Source organism: Fusarium solani, assembly GCF_023522795.1.
Source record: "Fusarium solani strain SB1 chromosome Unknown bctg00000001, whole genome shotgun sequence".
Lineage (NCBI taxonomy): Eukaryota > Fungi > Ascomycota > Sordariomycetes > Hypocreales > Nectriaceae > Fusarium > Fusarium solani.
The window spans coordinates 436526-463359 of NW_027072156.1; the positions used below are offsets into that span (position 1 = coordinate 436526).

Here is a 26834-nt window from a genome sequence, read left to right on the forward strand (position 1 = left end):
GGATTAGTCGGTCATGGTATTGGGCGGCGGGAAGAAGGGCATATATGCTTCTAGGCCTCGACTATTGGTGTCTTGGGCAACATGACAAATGGCAACGAGGTGATTTCATAGCCGGCCTGAACGGAGTGCTGCAGGTGAGTGTTGTGGTCCGCCTCCCACGGAGCAAGCATTGGAAGCAAAACGGCTGGGAGGGTGACAAAGCTGCGTATACCCATGAGGCAGGGGTTAACATGGCAGTTGCGGTAGACAAGCGCTACTAACGAGACGGGTGATAATCTTTCGACTCTCAACAGGGCTGCTGCAGAGCAAACACGGCCTAGAAGTAACGAGACAAGAAACTGCATGAGTGATTGTCATATGTGGCGTTGTCATAGAGACGAGACAGGGTTGAACATGGTGCGAACAGGAAGCCATGGTGGAGATGCGTCGTCGACAAACGGATATATAGAACGTGTAGATACAAAATTGAATGTGATCGATGCAAGGGTCGAGCTGTAACACTTTAGTCTACGTTCGCACTCAACAAACGCACCTGGATCTTGTTGCCTGAAACGAAACCTGACGGGGACACGCATCCGCCTTGGACAGTAGCCGTCAAGCGCCCCGATGAGGATCCTCTTTGGCGAAGCCTTTTTGTATCTCAGCCGTTTAGGCCAAGCATTCTCATCACATTGCAAACAATATCTGGCACTCACGAGGTACACTGACGGAACTTTGAGCATGCTGCCGCAGCCTTCATCCATGTTGTCTACCATCTAGACTCTACCTAGCATGTGTATCCCAATCACTTTCGCTATGCTTCGATTTATGAGATGTGTCGTCAATCCCAATCCTTTTCCCGTAACAAACACATCCCGACACCCTCCAACTCCACTAATGCTTCACACTCCCATCTACTTCCTTGGCCATTTCTTCTCCAACCCAGCCTTCCACTCCCCAAAGCCTGCAATCTTTCCATCCGGGAGTAAAATCTCTCCCCTGTGCAGCACCTTTTGCAGCGGTGGCACAGTCAACCACTTGTGGTCACTTCGACAGATCAAGTCTGCTCTGTGGTCGCTTGTTTTGTTGCCTTCGCCTTGTATCACCTTGATGCACTTTGCGTCGTAGCATTCCATGCAGTACTCGCAGATAAAGTACGAGTCTGAAGATGGGATTGGGTCGAGGCATTGGGCGCAGGATTGTTGCATTGTTTGGATCTCGGGGAGTTTGGGCTCTGAGCGTTGTACGACGGGTGAGTCGGTGGGTGTGGATGTTAAAGCCTTGGGGTCGATTCTTCGCATCGATTGGCTCAGGGCCAGGGCGTTTTCCATGTCGTCTGCTGCGATAAAGAGGCGGAGGAGGTTGTCGAGGGCGTACTCGTCGTTTTGAACGTCGTCGTCGGAGAGGATGTCGATGCTGTCGTTTATGAGCTGGCGGAGATCACGGTCTGCGCCTGTTGTGTTGCCCAGGAGGCGGTTGAAGAGGGCCAGGTAGATGGCTGCCACGTTGACGTCTGAACCGACCATGCTGATGGGCATGTCTTGGTTTTGATGCTTGCTCTGCTGGTCCTTGACGCTCTTGAGCTCTTCAAGCCAACCGTTGGCTTCGGGCGTCTTGAGTCCAGCGTGGAGGATCCTCTCCTTGTAGAGTGTCGCAAGTCTCTGGAAAGCAAGGGCGTAGGCCTGTCGAGTAGGGACGTTTCCACGCGGACGGTAGCCCAGCTGGGTGATGCGCTCAAACAAGTTGATGGCAGCGTCAATCTCGCGGTTATAAGTATACGTTGCACCAAGTGCCAGTCTCAAGTACAGAGCCTTGAGAGGATCACGAGTCGCGGTAGCAACCTCGATTGTAAACTCGAGCCTCTCAATCATGAAGGCTGTTGCACCGACCTTGCTCGTGGCCTTGGGAATCCAGTCGAAGATGAGAGGCTTGTTGTACCACTCTAGGAGAAACTCGACCAGCTGGGTCCGGTGGTGCTCGGTGTCTGTGATTTCTTCATCGAGTTCGTGGAGGAACTTGACGATCTCATCGTGTCGGCTCTCTGCGGCGAGGAGCTCCAGGTATCCAAGCTCAGGCTCAAAGTACTCCTTGCATGCCTTGTTGTTGAGGCCCACGACCTTGGCGCTCTTCATGGCCTTGAGGTAGTACACGAGGGCATCTTCAGCATTTCCAAGTTCCTCATAGCAGGTTGCGATGAGGATGTGGTCCTTGTACAAGCGCCACTTGCTCGCCTTGAGAGCCTCCTCATCAAGCTTGCCACCAGCAATGCTCTCCTCCTCGATCGTCTCACACTTGAGAGTCTGCTCCAACGCCTCCTTGAAGCGACCATCCCGTGAAAGACAATATGCGATACGACCACGCGTCTCGACGCTGTTGTTATCGAGAGCGAGGGCCTTGTCGTAGTGGAACAGAGCCTTGCTGTTCATGTCGTTGGTCAAGTATGTACTTCCGTAACGCCTGTGCCAGTGTGCAGATTCGGGGATCTGCGCCCACTCTGCAGCCTTGGTGATACGCTTGTCGACGGGGATCTCGGTCCAGTGTCGGTTGCAGTCCGTCCATGAGTAACCCTCCTGCATGAAGGCGATGGACTGGACAATCTTGAAGCAGAAGAGCGTGGGGATGTACTTCTTAAAGTCCTCAGAGAGCCAGGCTCGGGCGTACAGGTCACCGATAGGCTTGAAGATGCCTGGGTTCTCGTCGAGGGCCTTCTTTGTCCATTCTTTGTTTTCGGCGGTGAGCGAGTTGAGGACTTCGGGATCGCTCATCCACTTCTTGAGACCCTTCATGTTGGAGTCTGTGAGAACGTCGAGACCTTCGTCGTTCTTCTCGTACATGAGGGTCCAGTCAAGAATGATGTTGTCGTCTGTGAGCATCTTGTACACGCGCTGTCCAAGCTCTCGCTTCTCAGCAGCCGGAACAGTCTCTGGGTCGAGGACGGCCAAGTGCTCCTGCCAGTACCAGGCAGCGTACTGCTTGATTGCTTCTCGGCCGTTGGCGCCGAGTCTGTGCTTGTTGAACCAGGCCTGGTCGGTAAAGATGGATAGACAGGTCTTGACGATGTGGATTCTAGCCACAAGAGGATCGAAGCCGATGGTAGGGCCTGTGGTTGGTGCGCCGAGCTTGGCAGAGTTTTCCTGACTGAAGAAACCCTTGACAGAAGAGTGGAAGAAGGTCACCCACGTGTTGGACTTGTTGGATCGGAACTCCATCTCGCTCATGGGGTCGAAGAGGTCTGAGTTGTTGGCGGGGCTGGCGCCGCGAGCGGGACTTCGTCCAGGGCTTCGAGAAGGACTCAAACCTTGTGTTGGGCTTCCACGACGGCCTGGGGAGAGGTTGCGATTTAGATCTGTACCGGTTGAACGACCAAAGATACCTTGGCTTGGGCTGTCGTTTCTACCAGAGCCAGGACGGCTGGCTGAGCTTGATCGCCTGCCGGAGCCAAGGTCGCGCTGTTCCTTTTCGTGCTCCCGGATAAGATCATCGGTGGTTAAACCATCCTCACGCTCGAGCTCAAAGAAGCAGGCATATTGTCCCCGCAGAGTCTCCTCAAGGTGAAAAGGCGGATCACCAAATCGAAAGATGAGAACAGCCTCCAACTGCTCCAGACTCAACACCTCCTCAGCGCAGGCAACCCACTGCAGCATCTCGTTGAGATCACTAGCTTGATCCTCATACAATGTCTCAGACAAGTTCTTGAGCGTGCGCGCAAGCATGCCGTTGATCTCCTTGGGATATGACTGCAGACTCTGGAGGATCGTCTGCGGGTGTCGCTTCCGGCTGATGTCCTCGAGCATGAACTTTGCGAGGATGAACAGTCCTGCGGCTTGCTTGACCATGGCCTCTACGACCTTGTCCTTGAACTCGGGAGGTGAGCGGTTGAGGTTTCGCAGGCGCCAGACGCTCTCCTCGATGTAGGCCCTGACATCTTGGGCGTTGCGGTCGGGAGTCACGTTGAGAGTATTGACAACATGGCTGCCTCGGTTGTCTGGGTCGAGAGCGTAGGTTACTGTCTCTGTCATGTATGTTCGTCCGATGAGGGCGACTTGGAGTCTGCAGTGATCTGGTCTATGAACGGACTCGTCGTCAGACCCAAGCTGCTCAAGCAACTCTTCGACTTCAGCAGGGTCGGCTTCATCAATACCGTCAAAGAAGATGTAAATGTCCTTCTTGAGCTTGTCTTCTTGGAAGGGCTGGACTAGGAGCTTCCTAAAGGCACTGGGGATTGTTCTGATCTCATCATTGCTGCGCAGACTCTTGAGGAGTTGCTTGGCGTAGAAGGGATCGCTTTCGCTGAGTTGGTAGGCGACATCTTTCAGTGCCTGGAGGACTGATCGGGTCTCTGGGTTGTTGTCGCGGAAGTAGAAGTAGGCGACATGGGGTAGATGCTCAGTGCCCCAGGCGATTAATTTTGTTGTGAGAAAAGACTTGCCAGTTCCTGATGTTTGGTTAGCTGATGTGTACACTTCTTGAAGGGTGACTTACCAGGAGCACCAGATATCCAGAGGAACTGCGTCTCCTTGTCAACCCACGAGTTGAGGATATCATCCTTGATGATCCATTCTCCTGTGCTCTCTGCCCGCGACTTGTTAAACAGAGCAAAAAAGTCTTCAGGAAACGGTGATGGCTCCAGGATCTGCTTGAGCTTATCCTGAGCAGACTCCATATTCCGCTCCCGAGTCTCAGACTTGAGTTGTAGAACCGTCTGGTTGACCTGATTCATCATGTCCGCCACCTTGTCCGTCTTGACCTCGAGCCTGTTGACGCCGCCGTACGTGTCGGCAATTACCTGGCGCTCCTCGCCAATGTTGAGGGCTTTGAGCTTGTCCAGGGCGCCCTGCACGGGGCTGTCAACGCCAACGAGGTTTCGGAAGTACGTCTTGACGCGGCCGCGGCGAACCTCCTTTGCGGCAAGCACAAACACCTCGAACAGAGTAGCAAGAATATTCACGACCTTGTTCCGTAGAGAGTCAGACATTTGATGCTGGATGTACACATCGAGTCGCGACGTAAAGTCCTTTGCTCACTGGTTAGTTCTGTGATGCGGGGTTGGGCACGATATCGCTCACCTTGAGCTGATCAAACAACTCGAGAATAGAGTCATACGCAGCCGAAACATCCCTCGCGGCATTGATGAGATAAACAACAGCCCCAAAGATGCCCTCGGCGGGCGCAAACATGTCACTTGCGCCGCCCGCCACGATCTCTCCGACAACCTCGACAGGGCCCAACGTGGCGGAGAGGGCGCTGAAGAGGGACTGGCGCTTCTTGCGGAACGAGCTGAACTTTTCATTCTGCGTCTCTACCTGGTTGATGAGCTCTTTGATGGACTTGATCGGCGGGTTGAGGAAGTTAGCGAGGTCTTCCTTTTTGGAAGAGTCTGAGTAGAGCTTGCTGGCATCGTCGAGGATTTGGGTGAATTGGGTCCTGACGGCGTCGTCCTGCTTGTTGTCGGCCGCCATGGTGCCGATTACAGGATATGAAAGTTAATATGCTTGAGTACGGGTATCAATAGGAATAAATTGGTAAAAAATAATGAAGAATATCGTGACTGCGAGGCGACTTTTGTAGTCCAGGTTGCAACCTCCTCCGCAGGCGTCAAAAAGATGGTGAACGCAGCTGTGGGGGCCAAATCCAGGCAAAACCAACCCCTGCCAGACAACGAACAGTTTTAGTCAAACGGGACGGTGCGAAGACGTCAACCGCCCCAGAGTGCTGACTCTGCATGATATACCATGCCTGTGTCGGTAAGGCTGAGCGATCCTCTGGCCCCTGTCTGTGTGACGCCCAGCCTTGGTGGTTTTCGCGTATGGATCTGCTGCATCACCTGAGTGCTGCACATTCTCGGAATGTCGGATGTTTGCTGCTGACGGGCTGGCAGGGGGTAATGAAGTTGTGGAAATGAAGTTGCGAGAGGGCTTGTCATTGGGCTGTAGAAGTCAAGAGAAACGCCAGTCCTCCTCATTTCAACAAGCCTCGTCACACTGAAGCCTGTTCTTTCACTCTTCAACTGTGATCAAGCAATGCCTGTCGGTGAAAGAGATGACAGGGGTAGAACTGTACTAGACGCCCAAGTGTCTTCTCCAGCCTGAGGGGCACCGCCCTGTAGAACCCCACAGTGAGACTCAACAGATGGTGGCTTAGACATGCAGAAGCAGCATGACTCTTTGCTTTTTTGTCGCCTCCGTATTTCATCTGCCTATCGACGTTTGAAGGAACACGACCGTGAACTGGAATGCGTGCTTTCTTTTTCTACTTGTCCTGTTGGGTGCCCGAGAGTGGGAATCTTGGCTCACCTGACACTGAACCCTGAGTCAACCTTCTTTGTGTGCCTTGGTGGTGTATCGTATATTTGGACCAATGGGCCTTGGATTATGTACGTACTGACGTAATCGGAGCCGGGGTGGTCAATGTGCCCGCCATGGCCAGATGTTCGCATTCCACGAAACTTTATATGCGCAACGTATGATAGATAAATTTATATATTGATCAAATCTGCCAAGTTTCTGCTCAATTATTCATCTCCTGTTCATATTATCTCACATCATTCGGGTCATTGAAAGTGACCCCAACCTTCACACGACAGAACTCTCACCATGGCGAACACCACCAAAGCACTCTTTGTGAATCAAAATGTCCAATTCGAGGTCATTCAGAAGCAGAAACTTCCGAAACCTGCAGATGGCGAATTGCTGATCAAAGTTTTGTTTTCCGGAGCCAACCCGGCCGATATCAAGCATTCAACTGAACTCGGCATCATCAACACCACCCTTGGCTACGACTTTTGTGGCGAGGTCATTGAGATCACCAACCCAGATTCACCTTATAAAGCAGGGGATATAGTGGCCGGTTACACGCCGTCCGGCCTGGGTCGATCTCCCAACTATGGCTCTCACCAAGCTTACCTGACTTGCCCCGAGACCATGCTCTTCAAGGTCCCTGACAACTTGCCCCAGTCTGATGCGGCGTGTCTTACTGTCGTCGCCATGACGGCTGCTGATGCGCTTTACAATCACCTTGAGTTTCCCCTCCCCGGAGAAACTGAGAAATTTGAGAAGAATGGCCCTTTCTTGCTCTGGGGTGCTACGGGAGCTGTCGGGTACTGTGCCCTTCAGTTTGCTGTTGCAAGCGGCATCTCTCCTATCATCGTCGCGGCGAAACCTGAACAGTTCGAGCACCTTGAATCTCTTGGAGCCACGAAATGCTTTGATTACAGGGCAGAGGATGTATACGAATCTATCAGCACAACGCTGAAAGAGCTGGGCTACGACGACTTTACATATGCGTTTGACGCTGCGGGAGCTCCCAACTCGGCGGACCAAGTCCTTCGATGTATCTCAGAAAAGACTGTAGCTGCATCGACTCTGTTTAGGGAGAGCAAGCAGTTCAAGTTCCCAATCGCTACGCCAAACCTCGACTTTACCGTTCAGCTTGCGGGAATGCCGCACCCGTTCACTGTGCCGGCGAGGCCTGCCGACTACGAGAAGGCTTGGAAGGCTTTGGAATGGGCTGTTGAGAATTATGGGAGGGCTTTTAGGTCTGTGCCGGTTCGCGTGTTGGATGGAACGGCTGAGGATTCGCTGGAGGAGATTCAACGTGTTGTGAAGGTTGGAGGGGGATTCTCCAAGATTGCTATTCAGCAGCCAATGAAGTGAACAGTGCTATCAGTTTCGACACGCGGAATGTATCTTGGTGGAGAAACGTGGTTGATATGAAATTTCCCAAATCCTGAAAAGTTCCTCATTAGTCTGCAGAGACACCTAGAACAGTAGCAGCAAGCTCACGAGGAGACACCTCTGCCACCCCCAACAACTCTGAATCCGACTCCCCCCCACGAAGGCGCAACAAGGCACATAGCTTTTCCCTCATTAAACAGCTGAGCTACCGCCAACGCCAGAATCCAACCCCTGTCACCCTTTTCATGCTTCTCCCGCGCACCGTCTATCAATTCCTTTGTTGTCGATCTCTGTATATCCCACGTGCTCCCTGAGACACTTTCAAAAGCTTGGAGTAGTTCGTTTTGGCTTGCTTTTATGGACATGACTTTGACGGTGCGGTTTGCTGTGGCTTCTGGGTTTTGGAGGACGCCGACGACTGATTGTCCGATGCCCTGTAGTGTGGTTCCCGTAAACTCTTCCGTCCCGGAATCGTAGATGAGAGCGGCCTTGTTGGAAATATCGAATCCCATGAGAGGAAAGCGCTTGAGAGCCCAGTCAACTGGGTTGCCAGTCGCGATGCCGGTCCAAGTAAAGGATGGGTTGGCTTCACTTCGGGCCTTGGCGTGATTCACTCCCACCAGTCGCTGAGCGCGAATAGGTTCAAACTCAGGGAAGCTTGTAAAGTCTGGGCCCCAGCCAAAGTCATCAATAATGAAGCGCTTTACCCCCGCGGCTTCTGCGGCGTCGATCATAGTGGATTGCAAGCTGACACCAGCGGGACCGACGACGCAGACTGCCGCATCTTGACCAGCCAAGGCTTTGGTTAGGTTCTCAAGGGTATATGTAGTCTTGATGACGGGAAGATCTTCAGGAAAAGTTGCTGTTGATTCAGTCCTGGAGATGACAGTCACGTCGAAACCAGCCTTTGTGAGGGCGGCTGTGATGGGGGTGCCAAAGTTGCCCGATGCCTGAGGTCAAGTTAGCCTAGACGTCGCATAGATGCAGAGCGGTCCTTACACCAAAGATGGCGACTTTCTTGATCTCGGTAGAAGTCATTGTGTATGTATAAGTGTTGAGTTGTACTGGATGTTATGCTCCAGGGATAGAGGATGTTTTTATGCTCCTTGGCCGCCCCGCAATGGGCGGAACTCCGCCGTGTGGGGCCGGTTGCCTGAAGCTCTACCTAGCTTGTCCTGCCGTCTTAGCCGTGTCATACATTAAGAGGACGATCTTGTCTTGATCTTGATATTGAGGTTCGCCTCTCAAGTTTAACGTAGTCATAAGAAAAAAAGGAGCGAAGGATAAAGGAAAAAAGTGCTTGATTCTTGTGGCTACTAAAAATGAGGAAACATCTGGACCCAAGTTGGTGATATATACACCCCTAGAGGAACAAGCCGCAAGCTGATAAATGACTCGACAATGATAAACACCCTCGCAACCCCATACGTCAAAAGAACAAGTGATATCACCGTGGACATTCCGACAGCAGTGAAGGTTTCAGGCCCAGACCAGAATGCAACGTCCGACATTGCAGGGCCAATGATAAAGTATACGGGGAGAACGGCTGCGATGTATATACAGCTGACCTTCCAGAGGATTTGTTCATAGATACTGGGGAACGTCGATCTCCAGGCTGACAGGTGGACGCCGCCATAGATGCCAGAGAGGAGAAGGGCGAGACCCGCAAGCCAGGGGAATGCCCTGAAGAATTTGAGGAGGCCAAAGGATGAACCAGTGTTCTCTGTAAAGACCTTGAGGTTGATGTCGAGGTTTCGTTTGCCGGCGCTGAAGGGCATAGTTCTGAAGATGCCAACAGGAACGGGTGCGAATTCTTTTAGACGGGCGAGAAAGAGGTCTTGGCCTTGGACTGGGGCGTCATCCTCTGGGTTGACAAGTTCAAAGTCCCATCCGAGTCTGTTTACTCTGAGGAACTTGGAGGTGCTGGCTAGTTCTTCGCGGTCGTGGAATGGGAATGCTTTCAAGATGGCGTCCCATCGGTTGAGGAATTCCTCTGTTAGCGGGAGAGGGAGATCTTGAAATTCGGAGTGATACATGAGACCGCACGGGAGAACATCACCCGGACGCATTTGTGTCTCTTCGTATGTGATCCAACGTCCCGGCCTTGGGGGAGCCATCGCCAGGCACCTAAAGGCAATCGATCAGAAAGGTCCGGCCTAAGCCTCGCCCATGCATCTGGGGGCAGATAATCCCACATCTTTCCCGGGAGCCAAGGGAATTCTTCTCGGGTGATGCGCTGTCCCATATTCGGTGTGATCCAGTCATGGGAGATAAGACTGCCTCGTCTTCACGGGGGTGGCTGGCCAGGGTATTCCTGGGGCGGAACAAGGGCGAGCCTGGTGGCCATGTTGGGGTAGAACTGTTGTTGAACGAGAAGAGCTATGGTGCCCTTGAACTTGCCAGGGTCCAATAGCTCGGGCTCTAGGACATTTAATGGCTTCTAAGAAGGGATTACTACCTGGCGCGGAGGTCATCTCACGCGAGGATACTCACCCTCAGCCAGCAGAGATAGAGGAACATTGCACAGGCAACGTGCACCATAGTATGAACCTCTAATAAAGCCAGAGGCAGATTGTAAACCTTGCGAACGATGCACTGCATCACCATCCAAGAAACCTGGATCATAACCAGACACTTCTGAAGGACGTCGGCTTTGCTTTTATCATCAATCTTTTGCATTGGTATGTTTATCCAGTACCCCTTCTCAGCGAGCTGGACTATCGTCTTCGGACCGACTCGGATTGTGTAAGGACGGGTGGTGAAGTGACGCTGCGCTTTGAAGTCGAGGTCGGGGAGAGAGATTATGTCGTCGACGTTGACGCGGACGCCTCCCATAATGATGAAGAAGGCGTACTTGAGACTAATCTCTGGCTGGAGAGGATGCCGCGTTAGCTAAAGTCGGCTTGTTCAAGGGTAGCTCCTACAATTGCGCTCATGGCGTTGGTTTTACTCCCCACCAACGGAAGCTCGACCTCGCTCTCCCCCGTGTCAGGAACCACGGCCTGTACCTCGGGAACCAGAGACAGAAGCCTTTTCTTGAGACTCCAAGCTTGCTGGAGCTGATCCGCAGCCATGTAAACCGAAATCTCGGGCGCAAAGAGAGTGATGAGGACCCATTTGAGCTTGTAGAGAAAGACCTCGTGCCACGCCGTCTTGAGAGGCACATCGAGATGCAGCGCCGTGTAGATGCATGCGACGAGAGTGAGAACGCAGCTTTGGAGGATGTTGAGGGTGCCTCGGGCGCTGGGGCTGTCGATCCATGTTACATTCTGTTGTTTGGTCGCATCGTATTCGAGCGATAGGTTGCAAATGTTGTTACTCATGGCTGCAAATAGGTTACTGTCCCCTCGCTCCCAAAAGATGCGGGGGAAGGAGATATTTAAAACATGGGTCTGTTACACAAAGCGAAAAAATAGCCAGAGCCTGATCTGAAGGAAGCGCTGCGTGTGGCTCGAAGGAGTCGGATCATTGCCAATCATGGATGAGAGGATCGCTGGGATGCAGAGGGCTGAGCTGCGCAACAAGGCATTTTAGCCCCCATAAGGCGGCTCAGGGGCTGGGTTTTGGATAATAATAGCTGAGGGCTGCATATGCAGGTCTTGGATGGAAAGGTCAACGCTGCTGGGCTGATGTTGGAGGCGTTCTAGAACTAAGCTTTGGGGCTGAACAAATTCAGGTGACCATGAGGGTGCGGTTACATTCTGCTGGCTTTTGACTGACCCCATCATTGACAAGGTTCGTTGGAGGTGTTTGTTGGCTCAAAGGTGAGGGGGATGAAGTGATCCAGGCTGGGTAACTAGGTTTGAGTTGTCCAGCCACGTAGACACAATAACTTAATCCGCTTAAACTCAAACAAGTCACCGAAAATCATGATTCCTTGTTGAGGGTCGATGGGAGGGATATTTGGGGAGAGGAGGACAATTTTAATATCCTAGGTGCTCAGGTGAAAGCTCTAGTTTAAGAAGCGTGTAAATGTGGATCAAGAGGAGAACTGGCATAATTTACATGTGTATGTCTTGTTAAGTTGGCTGAGCTAATATAACAATACTCTTCTCACCTATTAACCAGCCTGGGATTCATAAAGGAATCTTTGTGGAAATCTTGTGACATTCTCTAGAGATATTCTTTGACAATTCACAGAGCCTTCTTACAAACTTGTAAAAATCCAAACCTTCTCTTCTATAAGCCTTCCTAAATTCTCATTATATATTTCCGCTGCAAGCTTGGATTCTTGTTAGGATTTAGTCAGGCGCCTTGCCTGTCCTGATTGGAACAGACGCTATTGGAGGAAGCCCGAACCATGGTCAAGGGAGCGATTCTTGGAGCCGCGGTCTTTCGATTGCTCTTCCTTTGCCTTTATATAGGCTTCTCGAGTAGTCTTCCATGGCAGCAGCGCAGATGATTCCCTACTGTAGGTTGACCATTTCTCGGCATGACTTCAGGGTCTGTCTTCGTTCCTCGGAGCCCCAGGTAGTCCACGAGAGCGCCCGCTCGCATCGGCATGTTTTCCTTGATCGACATCCCGCGCGGTGCACCCTTTAGCAGAATAGGCTTCTCTTTGAACTCGACCTTGATGATGATGTTCTTTTCGCGTCCGTGAAGGGCCCGTCGGCCTCTTTCTTCGGGTCGACCGAGTTCGTCGTCAAGTTTCTGATCAGTATTCTCGCATAAAACATGCCCTCGACACTCGAGCGAGGGACACATTTCTTGAAGACATACACAAGAAGTCGTCGTAGCTGTCAGGCCAGTTTCTTGAAGGGCTCCCCAGGCCGGCGGCCAAGGTGCCATCGCCGCAAGGTAGCGAACTTGCTCTTGGCTAAGTCGAGAGAAACCCAGGCTGTTGTCAAGGGGCGATTATATGTGCCATCGCCACAACCTAGCGGATGGCGAGCGAGGTCAAATCGGGCAGCATGGTTCGATCCGCAGTGTAATACTTCTTCATTACGGTAGAGTCAGGGTTGTGCGCCATGATCGCCCGGGCCATTTCTGGCCCTATCTTGCTGGATAATTCTAGAGCGGCGTTGCGCCGTATGCTGTAGAAGGTGATCGATTCTGTGAAGCCTCTGTGGGCCGTCGTACGCTGACGAGGTTATCGGAACCAAGCGTGTACGCTGGCCTCCTTGCAATGGACATCGGAGCAATACTGCCGGCCACGGCTCTGGTAGAGCTTTTTAACCCTCAAGTCAGATCGGTCGTGCGCCGTTCATGTGGGCGCTTTGTGGCATCTGGTGAAACCAGAGGGCAGCGCTGTTTACCGAAATGCAAACAGGACGCAACGGTCACCAATGCCGTCAAGCACTTGATGTCGACCTTGGATGCCGAGAAACAAGAATGGGAGACTCTGACAGCTGTCGTACCATTCCTGAAGTCATTTTTTCGTCTTGTAAGCCTCTCGATTTATAACCCCCTTCTGCCTCGGCGAACACTGAACTCTCGTCTCTGGGCTTCCTAAAACGGGCTTCCTCCCCGCGATGATCAGCTCACGGGGAAATGTGACAGCCAATGATAGTATATGGAGGATGTGTGATTACTTGCCGTCAGCAGGCATTATGACGTGTTGGAGGATTCAACTGGGGTGTTTCATGATGGTGGTCCAGGGGGTTCCTTGAGCAGATGTGGAAGGCAGAACTATCAGACCGACCAGGATTTCAAGCAAGATGGCTGGTAAGCTCATGTCATCCCACTTACATGCCGAAAACTACAAGGCTCGGAATGCCGTTCCGCCTTATTTGAGTGTAAGCAGGAATCTCGAGATCACCTCGGCGAGCCGCCAAACCTCGGTCCTAGCATCCAATAGCAATATGATGGGCCCTTTCAGTTCACACTAAGAGTACTTAATAATAAGGTTCGTCTCCCCGGTCAGCTGAAGCTATCCCGACTTGTATCTGAAACCCCAAACCCCGCATCAAGAGCCGAGCAAAGTGCCGTGGGGAGTCTCGATTTTCGCTATCAGCTGGGATCCAGGAAAACCAATAGAGAGTCGAGGAATACGCAAGAGGAAAATTGCTATAGCGCAGCCTGTAAGCTCGGACACGTACAAGATTCCGCTGCCGAAGACGTGACATAAATATCCCAAGCTCGAGCCTCGAAGCCACCTAGCCCGCTGTTTCTTTATCTAGAACCATTCCAAAGCAAAATTCACCTCTTGAAAATGGATTCCTCTGTCAATTCGAGCGCTGGGTATAGTCGGAACGAGACTGACGTCGATGGATACACCCGCATCAAAAACCTCTTTATCCCTATGCGCGATGGTATTGAATTATGCGCAGACTTATTCCTACCCTTCTCGGCAAGCAAGCACAAACAGAAAGTCCCTGTACTCTGTAGCCTTGGACCGTATGGAAAAGATACGCATGCGTCTGTATTTGGCCTGCCTCACACCCCTATTTATGCCGAGATGTATAAATATATCAAGCCGCTAGGCCCTGATGCGTGCTTCGAGTTATGCGATCCGCAAATCTGGGTACGATATCGGTTAACTAAAGAAGAAAATAGACTGCTGACAGCATATAGACGAAAGATTTTGGCTATGCGTTATTGCGTGTCGACGCCAGAGGCATTGGTGGAAGCCAGGGGAAACTTGATCCCTTCGGGCTGGAGCGCTCACTCCTCATTCAAGATGATGCCGAAGGGCAAGGTAGATTGCCCCCCATTTCTTCTGATCAAAGTGCAAAGTGCAAGTAAGCTCACAAAGTTTGAACCCAGATCTTTACGACGTCGTCGAATGGGCCGGCACACAGAACTGGTCCACCAGCAAAGTGGCATTCTCGGGAATCAGCTACTACGGTATGGTCGGATACTGGGCTGCAATGCAGAGGCCACCTCACCTGACGTGTGTCGTGTCCTATGAGGCTCAGTGCAACATGTATCAATCTTCACGACGAGGTGGGATATACAGTCACAACTTCCAGTCTCATTGGTATAACAACATTGTCGTACCTCAACAATCCGGCCGCGATGGTGGGATTATTTCGGAAGAAGGGTTGGCGGAAAACAGAGTGGACTTTCCTGGGATATGCTTGAAAACTGAGTATCCTACAGAGGGTGCCTGGAATGTGCTGAGCAGAGTGCGCAAACTGTCTGACATCGAGGTTCCGATATATCACGCCGGAAACTGGACGGACCCTGAGCTTCACCTCCCAGGAAATATTCGAGCCTATAACGGGGCATCATCCAAGTTTCGGTGGTTGGAAATGCATACTGGAAACCACCTCGCGGCCTTTTACGATCCCGAACACATCAGACGACAGAGGCAATTCCTGGACTATTTTCTCTTCGACAAGACAGACAATGGGATGCTGGATGTTCCAAATATTCGATTGATTCAGCATCACGGCACTTCAACCTTTTACCGAGACAGCGAACAAGCATTTCCACCCCCTGACGCCGAAGACGTGGCATTTTATCTCAACCCCAACAAGACTTTGAGCCTGGAGGAGTCCAAGGAACTAAAAATGGCTTTCGGCTATCAAGGCTTGAGAGATAACATCGCGTTTACCTTGGATCATCCCTTTACCGACTCGTTTGAGCTCTTAGGGTCGCCTTATTTGGAGCTCGAGGTGGTCACCGAGGCTCAAGACATGGACCTCTTTATCTATCTGCGAGCCCTCACAGCGGATAAACAGCCTATTATCCTCGTCGGAAACCACGGCGAGCCAATGGATAGCTTTGCTAGAGGCTACTTCCGCCTCTCACACCGTAAAGAAATCGAGAGAGACTTTACGAGGGACAAAGTCATCAGCCAGCCCCCTGTTCCCAAGTCAGACGTGGTCCCTGAAAAGAAGTATACCATAACAGTCCCGTTATTTCCAGCTGCGTTCTTGTTCGACCCAGGGCAAAGCTTGCAACTTGAGATTGGGTCTGTGAATAGCAAGTCGGTCATACCGGCTATGAGGCATGAAGGTGGTGATAGGACTGAGGAGAGGTTTGATGGGAGGAATGTTATCTTCTCACATGGGAAGCTGGTTCTTCCTAGAGTGCACCGGGCTTGATTTGAATACTCCGGTTCCTGATGTCTGACAGTATCTTGCAGAGTTCTTTAGAGCAAAGCTATCCTCCTCTTCACAATGACATAGACCTATTGGTGATTACCCCTCCAGGATAAAGAAAATAGGCTGAAAGCCTCGAGATGAGCTGAGTAGCGTGAAAATCTGGGCTTCTGATTGATGGAAAAATGCAACGGACATAAGCCGGCGCGGGATCGGCAAACATCCACCGAGGACGACTTATAACCATGGGACGACCAACTACTCAGCATCAGCCACTTTCTTTAATCATTGAGTTTGACTACTCTTCTAGCATCAATCATGGCTACTGACACATCCGCCGTAACCTTTACGAACCCCGTCATCAGGGGATTCAACCCTGATCCCACCATCTGCGTCGTGCCCGCTTCTGGCTCAGACCCTACGACCTTCTTCCTCAGTACTTCGACATTCGAGTTCTTTCCGGGATGCGCTATTTACACATCTACCAACTTGATTGATTGGAAACTCATCGGCCATGCTCTTACGCGACGCAGTCAGATCGAGATGCGCACAGTGGAACCTGGCGCGGGGAGTTGGGCGAGCACGTTGAGGTATCGGCCTGATGAAAAGAGGTGGTATCTTGCGAACGGCGTGTTTCAACGATATCGCCCGACTTCAGATGTAAGAGCCATGATTAGTACAATTCAACAGGCGAGCTAACATGTTCAAGGAACGCATCTTTCCCCGTGGCTTCTACGTCTGGACCGACAACATCTGGGACGAAAATGCCTGGTCCGACCCGGTCTACTTTGACAATCCGGGATTCGACCAAGATGTAAGTGGTTTGCGTTGAAATTAATTTTCTGTGCTTAAAGTTGTTAGCTGTTCTGGGACGATAACGGCAGAGTCTTTCTGTCCACAACCATGCGACTGGCGTGGCGATCGCCGGACTCCAAGCAAAAGGACTTTGCCATTCACATTTCGGAAATCGACATTACAACTGGGAGAACTCTTACAGCTCCCAAGCCTATCCGAGAGTCCCCATTCGGCCTCGCAGAGGGCTCTCACATTATCAAGCGCGGCAATTACTACTATCTCTTCACTGCTGAGGGTGGTACAGAGGTTGGTCATCAGGAGTGGGTTTTACGCAGCCAAGTTGGCCCTTATGGCCCTTGGGAGGGCCAGGGAAAGGCACTGTGGTATAATGGACCGGATGAGGAAGCGCAGAGAACCGGGCATGCTGATGTCTTTGAAGACGGCGATGGGCATTGGTGGGCTGTGTTTTTGGGCGTGAGGCCTGTCAAGGATAAGGGTATCTATCTGGAACCACAGCTGGGTATTTTCACTTCCTCTACTGAACCGAAATTGCGTGCTGACAGTGATAGGACGGGAAACGTTCCTTGTCAAGGTTGAGTGGGTGGACGATTGGCCCGTCTTTAATGACGGAAACAATATCACACTCGAGACCAAAGGCAGGAGTTTGCTAAGCTCGGCCACGGGCCCCACGAATCAAAAATGGGAGGCAGATCTTTCTCGCGATACTCTCGAGCTGGGATGGTACCAGAAGAGTACGTGCCCTGCAATCTCCATTTTAGCTCCAGCTGACAAGGGTTAGATACACCACTCAAGCAGTGTTACAGCTTGACAGAGAAACCTGGCTACCTTAGGCTCTACGGAAACTGCTTCGACCTATCTAGTCCCGAGGGTCCTGCCATGCTTCTCAGGAAGCAAACCTCCTACAACCAGACCTTTAGTGCAACAATGGAGTTTAACCCTACTGTTCGGGGCTACGAGGCCGGGATAGTGCTTTGGTGGAGCCAGTACTCGTATGCTACAGTGGGAATCGTGGCAGATCAGGACGAGAATGGCAACATCAGGCCGAGGCTCACATTTAGAGAGCCAAGTGGCGAGGCTGGTAATGTCAAGGTCGGCCTCACTTTTTCTCCTGTCACTTCTCTATGGCTGACTCTCAACCAGGTTTCCACCTCGAGACACGACCTTAACTCAACCAAAGTACAGTTGACGATCGAAGCTCGTCCTGTAGACTACTCGATTTCCGCCATAGAGACAGAGTCTGGTAGAAAGGACGTAATAGGTGCGATGCTCGCCCCAGTCGAGAAGCTAACAGTCGCGCCGCCTGTTGGAGGATGTTTTACGGGGGTTATGTTTGGAGTTTACTCGTTTGGCAAGGGGCAACCGGTGCTTGAACCAGCTGATTTTACGAATATCAGCATCACTGAGGTTGATGCATGAAGTGACGAGCCGAGTTAAACATGCTTGGCAGGCAGACATTTTGGCTGAATCAACAAGGTCCCGAATTATCGGTTAGTAGAGTCAATCATCGAGAAGTTTTTGACATTTGGCTAGCTGCTTTATGACTCTATTTCAGATGTGAATAATATCCTGAGATACGGTTGTAACATATGGGAGTTAAGCCGACTTGAAGATTTGATAGGTAGTGAGTGATGTCTACCCTGAATGGGTATTTTGGAAGGAACGAAAAATGGGGCAAAGAGTACCATCCATGTGCACTAAGCTGGTCATCGCCCTGGTCGGCGTGTCAGCTTGCGCACAAAAAAGAGAGCTAATCTAGAAAAGAGAAAAGCAAAAAGGAAACCCTGTGTAACACAGGTGGCTGGATCTCTCCCGCCGGGAATTGAACCCGGGTCTCAAGCGTGACAAGCTTGCATACTGACCACTATACTACGGAAGATGCCCAAGTGTTGAAGCACTTGGTGTAGTGGGGTGATGGTAGGGTAGCCCAATTTGGAGACTATATAATTAATCCACTTGTCCGTAGGTAAGTTGAAGTTGATGTCTGCGTGGAATCTCGCAGGCAGTCCTCGATGGAAAACTAGGGATATCCACATGACACTAACAATCGCCGTTTCCTCGAAGCTGTCCTCGACGTCGTGCTTTTCTTTCTCTCCATATCGGTATCTGCCGTGTAATCATCAGCTTTTATCAATCAGGGCTGCTCTCCTTGTACCTATAGTTTATACGGATATCGGTATCCGGGATGCGTTGTTGGAAGAGTTAATTGTACAGTTTATTGTAGGAGAAATAATCTTGACTGAGCATTGAACAAGCAGTCAAGTTTTTCTTTTTTCCCACTGGAGAGATTCCTGCCAACTGGGAAAATCTCCTTCGGGGCGGGTTAAAATTGCAGTGCAGTAGTATGTAGTCGGCCTTTTCATACGCGGTATCACGTGATACTTTACGCGTTAATTCATTGAGTCGTGCTCTCCATTGGTCGTAATGATCGTGATATGTACATGTCCAACCGTCAATCAACCTCAAGGCTCTCCCCAGATCTCATCGGCAATCTCCCTCACCAAAGCAAGCTTCTTCCTCTCCTCCTCCTCATTCAGAGGATATCCACTCTCATGGGTGCTGAATCCACACTGAGGGCTTACAGCAATCCTCTTCAGAGCCTCCTTCTGAGTTTCACCCGTTCCCTTGGCGACCCAATCCGCAGCGTTCAACACACGCTTCTTCATCTCCTCCTTATCCTCCAGCTGGGGCAACTTTGTGCTGATAACTCCGACGACAACGTGCTTGTTGGTGGGGAGGTGCTGAAGAGGCTCGAAGCCTCCGGCGCGCTCAGTGTCGTACTCGAGGTAGAAGGTGTTGACGTTGAGGTCGCGGAAGAGCTTCTCGGCGATGATGTCGTACTTGCCTTCAGCAAAGTGACGGCCGCCGATAAAGTTGCCTCGGCAGAGGTGGATACCCGTGTGCATGTCGGAGGGCAGCTTGGAGAGGCAGTCGTTGTAGAGCTTGATGTAGGCGTCCAGAAGGTCGTCGACGGTGCCGATGTTGTCGGCGTCAGCGGCCCAGCCGTCGCGGAACTTTTGGCTACAGAAGTCTGAGATATTGTCAGTGATGAGTTTCTGAAGAATGAGGCCTTCACTTACAAGCCATGCCGGGGTCGTCGAATTGAACGTTGCGAAGACCCGCCTTGTACAGCAGGTCCAGCTCGGCCTGGTACACCTTGGCGACATCCTTGAAGTACTCCTCATCGTTGGCATACGCCTCTGGCGTGTAAGCCTTGCCCTGCTTGTATCGCATGTGGAACCAAGCAGGCGTGATCAGGGTGAGCTTGATGGCAGGCCAATCCTCCTTGGGCACAAACTGCTGAATGAGACGGAGCTCATGCAGGTTGGAAACGGACTTTTCAGGGTCGTGAGAGAGCTTGGATCCAGCAATGACAGAGTCGCCGGGCATGACCTGGCGATCCTTCTCAATCAGGCTCACCACGTCGGGATGGTACAGACGGAACAGGCTCGCCTCGGCGTCCTGCAGCTGCTTGGTGCCGACAAACTCATCCCACATGAGACCCCAGAAGCGCGTGCGGGTGAACTCTCCGCTGGTGACGGCCTTGAAGCCAAGGTCCTGCTGCAGCTTGACCACGTCCTTGACGGCGGCTGTTTCGACCTCAGCGAGACCGGCGTCCTCCGGAGAGACGCCCTTTTCGCGGATCTGCTCTCTAACGTCTAGAAGACGCTGAGGACGCAGGAGGGAGCCCATGTGCTCAGCGCGGAAAGGCTTGGGAGCGGCCATTATGCTTATCTAGACGTGAATCTCAAGATGTCGCGTGCGTTGATTGCAGAGTAAAAAATTCAAGCTCCGTCAACGGAATGCTCGCCAAAAGATCATCCACCAAGAAGAGGGGCCGTTGCCCATGAGCCCATGCGGGGCTCACCAATGGCGGGGTCAGAGATGACCGAGATCTGACTGAGGATGATCCCGTTGGACGGCAATTGATCCGCGTGCGCGTTCATCTTGAAAAGCTGGGTGCGTGATGTGGGAGGAGGGGTAAATTGCCAGGAAGGGCAATTGGCCGAGGTCTACAACGTAGTAGCATTGTGTGAGATGGATGTCATCTTGAAGGATGCCTGCAGATGACTTCAGAGTAAGCACTTTGGAGAGTGAGCTGGTGAGTTGGCCATGGTTGATGAGGCAATGGGTGAGAAAAAGACAACTTAAAAACGATGGTGCAAGCCACGGAAAAGGCCTCGACTTAATACACCTCAAATGAGAACCTTGACGTCCTCATACTGACATAAGTTTCGTGCTCCGTCACTGCTTACGTCGCATGGTGCGTGAGACACTCCCTCCCCTCTACGTACTGTAACCAGCGTCATTGCGCGCTGCTCATCTCGCCAACCAATACAATACAGCACCGGAAGACGCCGCAATAAGATTCGCGTAACCGTGGCCATGCTCGTGGAATAAATACTCTTTTTAAGTGGTGCAACGGCCCCCACGGGCATGACATGGTCTCACCGGCCGGTCGTCCGCGGAGCCCCGAAACGGCCGGGTCTCATGGCTCCGGGTCGGGAAGGGTTGCATACCCGCACGGGAGGTGTCCATCGGGTAGATCATCTGCAGGGACTCGTTAGAGGATACGAGTCGGAGATTTTTCTTACTTAATTGTAAGGTGAAATGGGGATATAAAGAGGTCTTCCCCTTCGTAGTCTGCTTACTCCTGATTATCTACTATGATCTAAATCTCACCTATCTAAAGACGGACTTGCTTTACAGCATTGTACAGTAACACTGGCGCTTTTTTGTCACAAAATCATCATGCCGTCTCTACTTCGACGGAAATCCAAAGCTAGAAATGGCGATAGCAACATCACTCCGATCCCCGAGCCGCCGGCGCTTCCCTGGCTTGGACACATTGCCGAGTTCAAATCAGAGGATTCATTGCAAGACCTCACCCGACTCCACGAGATCTATGGTAATTATGCAAGGTACTATGGGCTGTTCATTATAACTGACTCCATTAGGCGACATCTACAGATTACGCTTTCCCGAGGGAAAGTCATACATCCTGCTCGGCTCAAACAAACTCGTCAACGAAGTCTGCGACGAAACACGATTCCAAAAGTCCATCAACAACGAACTCTGGGAAGTCCGAAACCTCGCCAACGACGGCCTCTTCACGGCAAAACTTGGCGAGGAGAACTGGGGCATCGCCCACCGTGTCCTGATGCCTGCTTTCGGTCCCGTGAACATCAGGGGCATGTTTGACGAGATGTACGATATCGCGACGCAGTTGGCTCTCAAGTGGGCGAGACATGGTCCTTCGCAGGCTATTCTTGCTGCTGATGATTTTACGCGATTGGCGTTTGATACTATTGCGCTTTGCAGTATGGACTTTCGGTTCAATTCGTTTTATCGAGATACGGCGCATCCGTTCATCAGCAGCATGGGCGATGTTCTCACCGAGTCCGGGAAGAGGTTTCAGCGTCCTTCCGTGGCCAAGGTGTTCTACCGAGCTATAACGAAAAAGTACTTTCAAGACATCAAGATGATGCGGGAGGTTGCAGATGAAGTCGTGTCAGCTCGGAGAGCCAATTCCGACAGCAAGAAGAAGGATCTTTTGGCGGCCATGATGAACGGTGTGGATCCCAAGACGGGGAAGAAGATGAACGACGTCAGTATCACTGATAACCTCATTACCTTCTTGGTTGCTGGTCATGAGACGACGTCTGGCACGTTGTCGTTCTTGTTTTACTCGTTGCTCAAGAACCCGGATTGCTACCAAAAGGCTCAGAAGGAGGTGGATGACATTATGGGCAAGGAACCCATTACCGTTGAGAAGATCTTTAAGCTGAGATATATCCCGGCTGTAAGTAGCTTTCAACCCGTCGCAAGCCCCCAGCTAACTTTAGTAGGCCCTTCGCGAAACCCTCCGTGTCTGCTCCCCCATCCCCGGCGTCGCAATGGAAGCCCTCAAAGACACCCTCCTCGACTACAAATACCCCATAGCGAAAGGCGACGTCCTCAGCCCCTTCCTAACAGTCGCCCACCTCGACCCCCGAGTCTTTGGCGAAGACGCACACCTCTTCCGCCCCGAACGCATGCTCGATGAAAACTTTGAGCGTCTCCAAAAGGAACATCCAAACTGCTGGAAGCCCTTTGGCAATGGAGTGCGAGCTTGTATCGGACGGCCGTTTGCGTGGCAGGAGATGTTGCTTGCCGTTGCGCTCCTGTTACAGAACTTCAACTTTTCGATGGATGATCCGGGGTATAATCTGAGGATCGCGGAGACGCTCACGGTGAAGCCTAAGGATTTTTATATCCGGGCTGCGTTGAGGCATGGGATGTCGCCTTTGGATTTAGAGCATAAACTTCGTGGGACGACGGCTGAACCGACCGCTACGACGAATGGTGCAGCCAAGGACGAGAAACACGAGGTTTCGGAGTCTGATGGGAAAAGAATCAGCATCTTTTACGGCTCCAACAGTGGAACATGCGAATCCCTTGCCCAGAGGTTGGCAGCGGATGCCGCCTCCCACGGCTTCACCGCATCATGCATCGAGTCTCTCGACGTCGCCAAAGAGAACTTGCCCACCAACCAACCCGTCGTCATCATCACATCCTCCTACGAAGGCCAACCCCCAGACAACGCCGCACATTTTGTCTCTTGGCTCAAGAACCTTGAAGGTAAACCTCTTGACAAGGTATCTTATGCCGTCTTCGGAGTCGGGCATCGAGAGTGGTCTGCGACTTTCCACAAAGTTCCTAAGCTTGTCAACACTGAGCTTCAGGAAAATGGAGCTAAACGGGTTGCTGAGATTGGTCTCACAGATACGTCAGATAGGGATCCGTTTACGGACTTTGAGACTTGGGAGGATAATGTACTATGGCCTGCTTTGCAGAAGGAGGGTCCTGTTTCGGAACCCAAGATTGCGATGCCGCAGACAGATTTGTCGGTCTGCGTCTCTATGCCTCGAAGTTCGACACTCCGCCAAGATGTCAACGAAGCAATCGTCACAGCTACAAGAGACCTGAGTGGACCAGGAGTTCCTCTCAAGAAACATTTCGAGATTGCGCTCCCCAGCGAGGTGTCTTATCGGGCAGGTGATTACCTCTGCATCTTGCCCATCAACCCCCGAGAAACCGTCTCTCGTGTCTTCCGACACTTCAAACTCTCATGGGACGCTGTGCTTACCATCGAGGGAGAGAAGAGAGTGGCTCTTCCCATGAGTCAGCCGACTTCTGCTTGGAACGTTCTTAGTGCCTATGTTGAGCTAGCGCAGCCAGCGACAAAGAGGAATATCCTGTCTCTGGCAGAGTACACTTTGGATGCCGAGACCAAGCGGAATCTTCGGGATCTCGCTGGTGACAAGTTGCAAGAGGAGGTCACCAAGAAGCGCGTCTCTGTCATGGATCTTCTTGAGCGTTTCCCCAAGATTGAACTCCCATTGGCTCCGTTCTTGACTATGCTACCACCGATGAGGATTCGTCAATAGTAAGTTCCCTTAACCATATTTAGAACGAATACTCACATATTCCAGCTCCATCGCCTCCTCGCCCTTGAAGAGCCCCCACCACGTCTCAGTAACCTACTCCATCCTCGACGAGCCTTCACTCTCCGGCCAAGGACGTCACATCGGAGTGGCAACCAACTATCTTTCCAACCTCAGCCCCAACGACCTCGTCCACGTTGCCATTCGTCCCTCGCACGTCGCCTTCCATCTTCCCCTCACACCAGAGACCACTCCCATCATCTGCGTCGCCGCTGGCGCTGGAGTTGGGCCATTCCGTGCCTTTATTGAGGAGCGAGCTCAGCAAATGGCTGCTGGGAGGAAGCTAGCACCTGCGTTGCTCTTCTTTGGCTGCCGTGGAAAGACAGACGATCTATACCGGGAAGAGTTTGACGTGTGGGAGAAGCAAGGTGCCGTGGTAGTAAAGCGAGCCTACTCCCGCGAAACTTCAGAAGAGACGAAGAACTGCAAGTACGTCCAACACCGAATGGTGGAGGAAAGGCACGAGGTTGCTGAGCTCTGGGACCGGGGAGCGAAGCTGTACGTTTGTGGTAGTCGTGATATGGGCAAGGCTGTTGAAGAGGCTTGTGTTGGACTGTTGAAGGAGTTGAATGAAATGAGCGAGAAGGAGGCTAGGGAGTTTGTCGAGGAGGTCCGGAACCAGAGGTTTGCTACTGATGTTTTTACTTAAAACGGGGTTTGTACGTAGTGTTTTGTTAGCAGCATAGAATACCCTCGCTCCTTGTGTTATTTAACATGTTCTCTCTCCATCATTTGATGTCTCCTCATGTTTCAAAAACCTCAATCACCGCATGTGCTGTACATTGCTGGGCCGCTTCCAATGGCACTGTCCGATCTCGATGCTACGCATTGTGACGTGTCTATTCACTCTACACCGACCGCCGTTAACCTGTAGGATCATATATGTGGAACCCTCCATTCCGCTATTCCGCATCAATCTGAATGTGACAGCTCCGAAGCCGAGAAATCCGGTGATGTTCGCCAGCCACTGGCCAGTATGCACGTCTCTGGGAAACGGCGATAAGATGCGCAAGGATACGTGGAAACCATCAGCCGCACCCTTCATAATTCCAATCCTTGAAGGATTGAACCAACGATATTCTAAAGCTAGAATATGTGGGAACTTTGTGGTCTTATTTGCGGAGTACGGATGACGATCTCCCGTTTCAAAGTGCACAGACGCAGCCGTTGAAACTGGCATGCAGGATCCGGAGCGTTTATTCAGTGCGGAATGAGATGAACGGAGCTGTCAAACGCGGAATTGTCTCGCGGGCTCGCTCTGGGGCCACTCCATATCAAATTGATCAGGGTTCGAACTCTGTCCGAACTGATATATCTAGTCTCTGGTTTCATCCCCCTTCTCTTCTGCACTGCACTTCATATTCTACTCTGCCTGCAGGTTCGGGCTTGACAAATCCTTTCTCGATTATCAACTTTGCTATCGTTGAGAAGATGCTGGCCAAACTCGTGTTCTGCCTGTTCCTTGCAGCGGCAAATGCTTGGACTCCCCAGTCAAGGAGTAAGTTCACTCGCATTCCCCAATGGGGTCGAAAGTTCTAACAAGTCGCAGGAGCCGCATACCACAAGGGAGAGAAATTATCTGAGCGATGGCTGTTGGGTTCTGACAAGATCCGAGGTGTCAACCTCGGCTCTCAGTTCATCATCGAGCGCTGGATGGCCGAAGAGTCATGGAAGAAGATGAACTGCGGTCCTTACAACGACGAATGGACTTGCGTCGAAGGTATAGGCCAGGCTGCAGCTGACAAGGCCTTCAAGAAGCATTGGGAAACTTGGACTACTAAGGATGATATCAAGCAGATTGCGAGTCTCGGCTTGAACGCTGTTCGTATCCCGGTTGGGTTCTGGATGTATGAGGATATTATCAAGGAGGATGAGTATTATCCACGAGGTGGTATTTGGCATCTTGATCGTCTCGTTGGATGGTGTAAAGATCACGGTCTTTATGTCATTATCGATCTTCATGGTGCTCCGGGGTCGCAGTCTCCGAGTGAGCAGTTCACTGGCCATGTAAGCTTCCATCGGTCTCAAGGCGCCATCTCCAAGACTAACATACCGTAGGCCCTGAAGAACCCCGGATTCTACACACCCGAGAACTATGAGCGAGCTGCCAGATTTCTCGAATGGATGACGAAGCGAATTCACACCAACGGCAACTACACCACGGTTGGCATGTTGGAGGTGATGAACGAACCCGTTCGTTCTGGAAAGTGGAAGGCCGAGGCCACCGACATGAGGAAGAATTTCTACCCCAAGGCTTTCCACCGTATACAGGCTATGGAGGGTTACCTCGATGTTGCCGAGTCTGATCGTCTTCACATTCAGTTCATGGTACGGCTTTCAACCACACCGTGGGCCATTCCTACTAACAATGGCTTTAGGGCAAATCATGGGGTGCCGGAGACCCTCGAGAATACCTCCCCGAGAGCGACCTCATCTTCTTCGACGCCCATCGCTACCTCAGCTTTGACAACCGCATCTTCGGTAACAAGAAATCATACATTGAAACAGCCTGTGATGACAACATGGGCAAAAACGTATACGTCGGCGAGTGGTCTCTCTCCGTCAATAGCACTCTCAAGAACACGGACGAGTTTAAGGTTGATGGACAAGAGACTTGGTACAGGCATTATTGGGCTGCGCAGGTAGAGTCGTTTGAAAAGTCGGATGGATGGTTCTTTTGGTCTTGGAAGTGTAATGGTAAGGTTGATTGGCGGTGGTGTTATAAATCTGCTGTTGCTGCGGGTGTTATTCCAAAGGATGCTGGGAAAGCTGCTAGTATTAGTCCATGCTCCAGGTATTGACCCAGGATGAGGAGGCACTGCGTATAATCAGAGATTTTTATAAAGAGGAAATACTGTTAGGAGAATAGCACACTTGTTATATAAGGCCCCCTC

General features: G+C 51.6%; 10 protein-coding genes across 10 annotated transcripts; 4 read left to right on the forward strand and 6 right to left on the reverse strand.

Moving 5' to 3' along the window:
* Nucleotides 1-893: 893 nt before the first annotated feature.
* MRS44_002220 (uncharacterized protein) lies at nucleotides 894-5438 on the reverse strand (the record flags this gene model as incomplete). Its single annotated transcript, XM_046273054.2, has 3 exons — nucleotides 894-4414; nucleotides 4462-4993; nucleotides 5046-5438. The coding sequence occupies 3 exons, from the start codon at nucleotides 5436-5438 to the stop codon at nucleotides 894-896; spliced, it is 4446 nt and encodes a 1481-aa protein (XP_046126792.1).
* A 1134-nt stretch (nucleotides 5439-6572) lies between these two features.
* MRS44_002221 (uncharacterized protein) lies at nucleotides 6573-7631 on the forward strand (the record flags this gene model as incomplete). Its single annotated transcript, XM_046280269.2, has 1 exon — nucleotides 6573-7631. One exon carries the CDS (start codon nucleotides 6573-6575, stop codon nucleotides 7629-7631), a length of 1059 nt encoding a protein of 352 aa, XP_046126793.2.
* A 125-nt stretch (nucleotides 7632-7756) lies between these two features.
* On the reverse strand, nucleotides 7757-8690 carry MRS44_002222 (uncharacterized protein; the record flags this gene model as incomplete). Its single annotated transcript, XM_046272307.2, has 2 exons — nucleotides 7757-8602; nucleotides 8652-8690. The coding sequence occupies 2 exons, from the start codon at nucleotides 8688-8690 to the stop codon at nucleotides 7757-7759; spliced, it is 885 nt and encodes a 294-aa protein (XP_046126794.2).
* Nucleotides 8691-8968: 278 nt separating this feature from the next.
* Nucleotides 8969-9769, reverse strand: MRS44_002223 (uncharacterized protein; the record flags this gene model as incomplete). Its single annotated transcript, XM_065622736.1, has 1 exon — nucleotides 8969-9769. The coding sequence occupies one exon, from the start codon at nucleotides 9767-9769 to the stop codon at nucleotides 8969-8971; it is 801 nt and encodes a 266-aa protein (XP_065478808.1).
* Nucleotides 9770-9939: 170 nt separating this feature from the next.
* On the reverse strand, nucleotides 9940-10975 carry MRS44_002224 (uncharacterized protein; the record flags this gene model as incomplete). The annotated part of the gene is made up of 3 exons (XM_065622737.1): nucleotides 9940-10071; nucleotides 10146-10523; nucleotides 10577-10975. The coding sequence occupies 3 exons, from the start codon at nucleotides 10973-10975 to the stop codon at nucleotides 9940-9942; spliced, it is 909 nt and encodes a 302-aa protein (XP_065478809.1).
* Nucleotides 10976-12008: 1033 nt separating this feature from the next.
* On the reverse strand, nucleotides 12009-12356 carry MRS44_002225 (uncharacterized protein; the record flags this gene model as incomplete). The annotated part of the gene is made up of 1 exon (XM_065622738.1): nucleotides 12009-12356. The coding sequence occupies one exon, from the start codon at nucleotides 12354-12356 to the stop codon at nucleotides 12009-12011; it is 348 nt and encodes a 115-aa protein (XP_065478810.1).
* A 1447-nt stretch (nucleotides 12357-13803) lies between these two features.
* MRS44_002226 (uncharacterized protein) lies at nucleotides 13804-15643 on the forward strand (the record flags this gene model as incomplete). Its single annotated transcript, XM_046282521.2, has 3 exons — nucleotides 13804-14115; nucleotides 14166-14289; nucleotides 14358-15643. The coding sequence occupies 3 exons, from the start codon at nucleotides 13804-13806 to the stop codon at nucleotides 15641-15643; spliced, it is 1722 nt and encodes a 573-aa protein (XP_046126796.2).
* A 315-nt stretch (nucleotides 15644-15958) lies between these two features.
* On the forward strand, nucleotides 15959-17872 carry MRS44_002227 (uncharacterized protein; the record flags this gene model as incomplete). Its single annotated transcript, XM_065622739.1, has 5 exons — nucleotides 15959-16300; nucleotides 16350-16454; nucleotides 16502-16955; nucleotides 17005-17187; nucleotides 17235-17872. The coding sequence occupies 5 exons, from the start codon at nucleotides 15959-15961 to the stop codon at nucleotides 17870-17872; spliced, it is 1722 nt and encodes a 573-aa protein (XP_065478811.1).
* Nucleotides 17873-18915: 1043 nt separating this feature from the next.
* On the reverse strand, nucleotides 18916-20179 carry MRS44_002228 (uncharacterized protein; the record flags this gene model as incomplete). Its single annotated transcript, XM_046281617.2, has 2 exons — nucleotides 18916-19484; nucleotides 19534-20179. The coding sequence occupies 2 exons, from the start codon at nucleotides 20177-20179 to the stop codon at nucleotides 18916-18918; spliced, it is 1215 nt and encodes a 404-aa protein (XP_046126798.2).
* A 1026-nt stretch (nucleotides 20180-21205) lies between these two features.
* On the forward strand, nucleotides 21206-26741 carry MRS44_002229 (uncharacterized protein; the record flags this gene model as incomplete). Its single annotated transcript, XM_065622740.1, has 9 exons — nucleotides 21206-21362; nucleotides 21412-22256; nucleotides 22303-23882; nucleotides 23929-24564; nucleotides 24871-24914; nucleotides 25319-25438; nucleotides 25490-25947; nucleotides 25999-26268; nucleotides 26319-26741. The coding sequence occupies 9 exons, from the start codon at nucleotides 21206-21208 to the stop codon at nucleotides 26739-26741; spliced, it is 4533 nt and encodes a 1510-aa protein (XP_065478812.1).
* Nucleotides 26742-26834: the final 93 nt, after the last annotated feature.